Source organism: Haliaeetus leucocephalus, unplaced genomic scaffold (genome assembly GCF_000737465.1).
Source record: "Haliaeetus leucocephalus isolate CR32 unplaced genomic scaffold, Haliaeetus_leucocephalus-4.0 Scaffold76, whole genome shotgun sequence".
NCBI classification, from domain to species: Eukaryota; Metazoa; Chordata; class Aves; order Accipitriformes; family Accipitridae; genus Haliaeetus; species Haliaeetus leucocephalus.
In genome coordinates this window covers 2,163,716-2,170,718 of record NW_010972512.1, presented here as the reverse complement: position 1 = coordinate 2,170,718, position 7,003 = coordinate 2,163,716, and the positions used below count along the sequence as shown (strand labels likewise).

The window sequence follows — 7,003 nt, the reverse complement described above, 5'->3', positions numbered from 1 at the left end:
CTGATTCTCTGATAAAGGGTATGGAAGGTGTTTCCATTTGAAAATATTCCCTCCTGTTCCAATGACATAAGGCTGCTGAAAACAGAGTGTGCATCTTGCAGACTGGGTGAGGGGGGGATAGGGAGGCAGAAGGAAAAAATGGGTGTCGGATTTGTCTTTCTTTTACATCCTCCTTTCCTGCCCAGCTGTCCTTGCCCTGTATTTTAGGAGAGCTCAACCTTGCCTAAATTCTGGCTCTAGGCCTTCTAGCAAAACAGATTCTGTGACTTAAATGTCTACCTACAGCAAATTGTCCCACTATTATTTCAAAAGCCCTGTTAATATTGTGTCGCTTGAGCAATAGGAAGCCAGGAGAACACAAACCCTGCAGACATCATGACGTGCTACACACACAGCCCCACTTGCTGCTGTCTTCCACCGCGTATCATCTTGGTGATCTCTGAAGGTGGTGACAGGGGAAACAGAGAATGTGACAGCAGGATCCACATAGTAGAGCTTGCTAGGAAGGGAGGGTCTCTAAAAGCATGCTGTGCGCTGCAAATGATCCTTTGATGGTAAAATAGCCCCAATCTTTGGCTTGCCACAATATGTGGTGTTAGCAGGCTCTTGATCTGAGCATCTGAAAGAGAAGATGCAGCAGACATGGCTGAAATGGCTTTCTTTGGTTTCGTTGTCTCTGCCTTCTCACCCACCCATTAAAAAAAAGCACCTTTGTGAAAATAGGAAGCAGTGGGTGAGAAATAAGTACACTTCTGACATTTAAGGGAGACTGCTACTGTGCCCGCAATCCCACCACAGTAAGCTGTCTGCATTAAACGCAGTCAGTGTCAGAAAAAATTTGAGTGGATCCTCTCCAGGCAAAGCTATGTGCTCGATGACTCTTGACATGCTTGTCAGCAATGCCTGCGACTTTGAGAAACTCCTGGGCTTCGGTCCCTGCTCCCTGAGCCATCACTGTATTTTACAGGAGTTGAATGGGCCACAGAGGACATTAAAGAAATGGGAACTCCCTAACACTCATGTCCTGTTCCAAAGACCCCTGGGCATGCTGTGCTCGCTGCTGTGAGAGCAAGGGAGTGGAGGCACTGACTGCGGAGTGAAGAGCCCAAGTGGGTGGCGAGTCCCCCCACACGTGGCTCAGGCACCCGTGGCAGCAGCAGGGCTGGGTTGCTGTGCAGGTGGGGTGGTGAAGAGCGCAGGAGATGCTTGTCCAAGCGTCCTGCTGCCTCTCTTGGCTCCCGGTGCCTTGGAGGCATCTCCCTTTCTCCATGCCCAGCACTGGCTAGCCAGGCTGGAGTTCACCATGTGGCATGGGAGGTGTGGAGCTGAGCCCAGCCCTTTGTGTGACCCTCTCTTGTAATGATCGTAGGAGTGGATGAGGACCTGTCCTCAGGCTGGCTGGGGAGTGCCATTCTGGGATGCAGAGAGGAGGACTGAGTGAGGGTAGGCATTGACGGGAGCTGGATTTACGTTGCTTTTGTGTCTATGTCAGAAACCTAAAAGTACGAGGAAGAGCCAGACGGGTTGCTGAAACCTCTCACGCTGTGGATCACTGCTGCAGCAAACGGCTGTGGTGAACATCTTCAAAAAGCAGTGGGGTGTCTGGTGGTGCAGGCAAGGCTTTGAGGACACATCTGACTTATTGGTGTGGTTGGAGGAAAAGGTGAGGCCTTGCTTTGGAGAAACAAGTGTGCATATGTCGTTGAAGCGTGATGTTCTTAGACCCCAGTTTTGATGTTCAAGATCAAAGCCTGTGTGTTGGGATGGCTTCCTTCAGCCACAGAGGAGACAAATTTCCAGTTTGTTCTTGTATTAAGCGTTTCCTTTTTTTAAATAGTGCCCCATACAAATACACACTTCAACATAGGTCTGTAAAATGGAGCAGCAAACTGCTGTTTATAATCACTTCTGTGTACCTATAAATCTGTGGTAAAATCTCATTGCCACCACTTGGAAATCTGCAGTCAATGAGGAATGGAAACTGGAAACTAAGGAATGGAAATGTCCCTGTCTCTCCTCGCTATGATTTTGTAATGAGCTCCTGTAAGTGCTGGTCCTTGCAGCACAGCCTGAATTCTGGATCCTTTCTTGGAAAGCAAGAGAAATTCTACCAAGGTGAGTAGCACAGTGTCTACCCCAGGCTTTAGTCACAAGTTCCTCAGCCAGGTTAGGTCCTGCTGCAGTGCTCAGCGTTGACCTGAAGAGATGATAAAGCCCTTCCCTCTCCAAGGCTTCCTCAGATTAGAAGAGGACTATGGGCTTGGAGATAGTATTTGCAAAGGTAACAGGGGCAGCAGAAGCTGCCAGAAAAGCCTGCTTGTACCCCAAGGCACTGTGTGTTTCCCACATTACAGCACACTGCTGGTTCAGCATGGCCAGTGCCCCACAGTGATTTAGTGAAGGCAGTCCACTGAGCTTGGCTCTACTTAAGTGGTTAACACTGGGGCAGCTCTGCTGAGGCTGCAGCACTGACAATGTCTTCCTCTTCTTGGTTAGGTTGTTTTTTATCACAGTGGGATGGTGTCTGTGACCAGTGTTCTGTGACTCGGGATCTGTGCGCTGTTGAAGGAGCCAAGGAAAAGGCAGGATGTGCAACAGGCAGCGGTAAGCAATCTGTCCTGTGTGAAATGAAGCAATTCCCCAGCACCCACAGCTGTGCTTGGGATCAGGTCTTCATCCTTCTGCTGAGGGTAGGAGTCCTTAGCTCTGTCTCTCCCCTCTTGTGCAGGATGCCAGAGGTTTTGTCATTCCTTTTGCTCTGCTTGTGGTCCAGGACACCACAGTGGAAAAGCAGCTGCCTCTGCCCGAGTGGGCTGCTGGAAAGGGTGGTTGGCTGGTGGGTGTGCGCTGGGCTGACTACTCAGCCCCTGAATGGCAGCGCAGCCCTTGCGTGCCCCACAAGCGCTTCGCTGCTGAGTGCACCTGCTTCCCGAGCCCTGCCGCCGAGCGCGGTTTTGTGTGAGCGCAGTCTGCCGCCAGGCTGGTCCCTCTGCGTGTGTGTGCCGCCTCGGTGTGGGAGGAGCAGGCGGGTGCCCCAAACTTGCAGCCGAGGGCGGAAGCTCTTTGGGGTTTGCTGTTGATGCTTGGGGCTTTCATAGAGTTGCAGCATCTGAGCTGGGTGTTCGCTGCTGGAGTGATGCAGGCACATAAAGGCAGAGCTGGGTCTTCCCCCAGGGCTCAGTCTGGGACAGCCCCAGCAGTTTTTGGCTGCCATATGGAAGATCATGCTAAGCACGTCCAGCCCATCCCGCTCCCGGCCATGCAGCAGAACTTGAACTACGTGTACCCCCAGATCTTTTGGGTGGACAGCTGTGCCAACCCCAGTACTTCCTGCCCCCCTGCACCTCCCGCTGCTCCTTTTCCACCACCAGTACCCGACCGGAGGACAAAACCAAGGAACAACAGGGAAAGGAGGAGCGTTGGCTTCCTGGTGATCTCCTTGCTGATCCTGGTGGCCCTTACTGGAGTGGGGCTGAGCATGTTTCAGATTTTCCACCTGGAGAAGGAACTGGCTGAACTCAGAGAGGTGAGATCTGCCTGGCTGGTCACAGAGGCTCTGGGGAAACAGGGAAAAAAGAATAAAAACTTAAAATTGGGTCTGAGATGCTCAGGTGGTGCAAAACTTCCCAAGGGGCAGGCTGGTGGCATTTAAATGTCTGCCATGCCAGTGTAAGTGGGGTTGCTTATTACTGTGGGGGACTGCTCTATTGGTAACTGATATACCTGGATGTCTTTGTGTTTCTGAGTGCTGCAAGGTTTCTCTCCCTGTATATTTCTTAGCACTTTGCAGCTCCCTGTGAGCACCCAGAATTAGCCACTGTCAAAGATAGTCCTTGGCTGCTTTAGATCATGCCCTTATGCCTCTCACTCTGCTAAGATGTCTTGTCACTCTTCTCTTTTGACAGTCTGCCAGTACTGAACACATCCCTCCAGCTTTGGAGAAACTCATAGGTGAGTTGATTTACATAGAGGAGGAACTCCTCTGTGTTAGTGTGTGTGAATGTTCCTGTCGAACTCTTCCCTCTCCTCATCAGGGGGCAAAGGCACCGTAATGCTCTGAAAGTGCTGATTTCACTTGCTTGGCTCGAAAAAGAGCTTTATCTCTGGGGTGTGGGGATGGGGTCCTGCACCCTGCCTACTGGAGTGCTTAGAGGTGTCAGCCACAGGTTCCTGTGACAGTGTGCCTCTACCTGGGGGCCTCCCAGGCCCAGTGGAGCAACGGTGCTGGGGGTACTCTACTGTAAAAGTGAGTTTCTGGCTGTCCTAACATACAGCAACAACATGAATGGAAGGAGGAGAACGGAGACGGGTACTGCACGTGTTACTTCTTTCTCTCCTTACTCTTAAGATTCTGGGAGGATGCAGAGGGTTTCATTTTCTGTGGGGGTGGGGGGTTCACTCCCACCCTTGAGATCGCAACTTATTTTTTTCCAAAATTCTTTTGGTACAAAGTCTCACTGCAGCCAAAGCTAGTTGAGAAGAGCCTGATTATATATGGAGTTTTTTTCTTTTAGAAACGTCATTTCAGTGAAATTGAAACTTTCCACAAGAACCTGCCAATTTTTCTAAATTTCATTTAGGAAAAACCCAAAGATTTTCAATCTGAATGGAACAATTTAAAAATCATATTTTGAACTTCCAAACTATTATTTTACTTTTACATTCCATGTTAATGTTATCAGTGAGGATATCCCTTTTTAAAGATGGCCAAGTCAGAAATTTTCAGCTTTCTTGACAATTTTTGCTAGATCTGAAAAGATTTTTTTCCCTTGAGGATTTTTGATTAGTAGAAAAGTTAATTTCTTTTCAAGTTTGTTCTGATACTGAATGAAAGCAAATTTGGAAATAGCAAAATTCTCTGGAAAGGGCAGTCCTGGTTCCCATCAACTCCCATATCAATAGATTTTTGTAACGCTTAGGGGAAGGGAAGCTGTCATTTTAACTGGATGCTCAGTGGTCTGATCACAGGCTACTTTAGTAGTAGCTGAACATAAGTCATAAATAGTAACCCTGAATTTCCTGAGGGGGGATGGATAAATAAAGCAAGCCAGGGAAATAGTGTGAAGAAGGGGGAGAGGAGAGGAAAATTTAATTGGCTTGAGAAAAGGCTGCTTCTAAAGTTTGAGAACATGGTGCTTGGAAGTAGATGCTGAGAAGGGAAGGATGGAGTCCGATGGGATCCAAATACCAAGTCACTGTAACTGGCCCATCTTTCTCAAGGGGAACGGAGCCCTCCAGGGAAGGCAGAATTTTCCCAGTTGTGCTCTGTGTCTCTGAGGACAAGGTCTGCCTGGCCAGCAGGATGGTTTGCAGGATGTCTCAAGTGTCTGATCTAGTTGTAAGGAGGGTTGGTACTCAGCAGACAGAAGTCCACTGCCATGGGTACATCTGCCTTTGGCAGTGCTGGACTGGAGGGGGGCAATAGAACAGGCTCATCTGTGACAGGACATGAGCAAGTCACCTTGGCATGGGCTAGAGATGCTGGGTAAAGTGGCACTATTGTCCCTCTCCTACACCCTGAGAGGGCTCTGCTTGAGCTCACCAACTGAGCCGTTTAAGATGAAAGCTCTCCTTGCTCTTTCCCCTTGCTTTTGATCACATCTGGATCCTTTGCTGCAACTCTTCCTTTTTAACTTCTCTTGCCCTGCAGTGTTTGCCCAAGAACTGCTTTGCCTCGCTGCGCTAAGCCATGGTGCTTATGTGCCCCATGCTGCTCTGAATCTGCCCCATTTCAGCTTCATGGTTGGCTTCCTTCTGCGTTCTGGGCTGGCTTCTCCATGGAGCATATAGGTAATATATCCTCCCTTTTTTTTGTGCAGGGCAGAAGGAGCAGTCAATGATAAAGGAAGCGAGGAACGCAGCACACTTAACAGGTACATGCTGAGGGAGGCCAGCAAAATGTGGGAGCAGGGGATTGGGCAGACGTGGCTTGGGTGAGAGGGTGGCATGGTTGTAGCTGTGAGGAGCCCGGCTCACACAGGCTTTCCTATTTTCCTTTGTTAACATGTGTGTTCTGACAGAGGGAAGTTACTCCACAGCTAAAATCTTCCCCTCATTTAGGCTTTTCAGTGAGGGCTCTGGTTTTTAGTTTTGGTTTGTATCTGGGGTGTGCAGGGCAGAAAGCTGTCATAAGTGGCTGGTGTTGAGCAAGCTGAAGGTGAGAGCTCCCACCAGCGTGAGGTTGGTGTGGACTTTCCATGCTGCAGACAAGGACTTGGAGAACAGTTGACTTGTTGTGACATGGGGTGTGACTTGAGGAAAAAACCACACAACTGCTTGCACTTACTGCACTTTTTCTCTTATTTGGGCTTCCAGGGAACCCAGTCCAGCAGGACCTCCCTCTGGAGTGGGAACCCATCTCTGGCCACGCCTTCACCAATGGCATTCAGTACCGTGATCAGGGCCTCGTCATAAATGAGACTGGCCTGTACTTCGTATACTCCAACGTGCTCTTCCGGGGCAGTGTCTGCAGCAGCCAGGTGTTGACCCACATTGTCTACAAGAAAAACCCAGCCTTGCCAGGCAGCCACGTGCTGATGGAGGACAAAGGCATGAACTACTGTACGAGTCAGAAAACATGGGCCCGGAAAAGCTACCTGGGGGCTTTATTCAAGCTCAGGAAGATGGACAGTTTGCATGTCAACGTCTCCAAAATTGCTCTGGTTAATTTTGAGGAATCCAAGACATTCTTCGGCTTATTTAAGCTTTGAATGGGGCTGCTGGAGCGTGGCTGGCAGCCCCCCGCAACACACACAGTAGGATGCGTGAGGGGTGAGTGCTGCCTGAGTGGCAGTGGCCAAGCCAGGGTCTTGCACCACCAAGAAACTATGTTTTGGCCTTCAGTGTAAGAGGGTTCAAGCAACAGGTAAAGGCTTGAAAGCAGACCTGCAGATCTCTGGGAAGCACTGGGGCTGTACTGCGTCTACCTGAAGAGAATCACACATTTTCCCCCTCTGAAAAAAACAACAAACTCAAAACATAATGTGCTGAAGACCCCATTGAA

The 7,003-nt window shown here is 49.6% G+C and overlaps 1 protein-coding gene across 1 annotated transcript; it reads left to right on the top strand.

The window, feature by feature from the left end:
- The first annotated feature begins 3,244 nt into the window (after positions 1-3,244).
- Positions 3,245-6,750, top strand: FASLG (Fas ligand (TNF superfamily, member 6)). The gene is made up of 4 exons (XM_010581248.1): positions 3,245-3,526; positions 3,906-3,951; positions 5,820-5,873; positions 6,316-6,750. The coding sequence occupies exons 1-4, from the start codon at positions 3,260-3,262 to the stop codon at positions 6,708-6,710; spliced, it is 762 nt and encodes a 253-aa protein (XP_010579550.1). The 5' UTR covers positions 3,245-3,259; the 3' UTR covers positions 6,711-6,750.
- Positions 6,751-7,003: the final 253 nt, after the last annotated feature.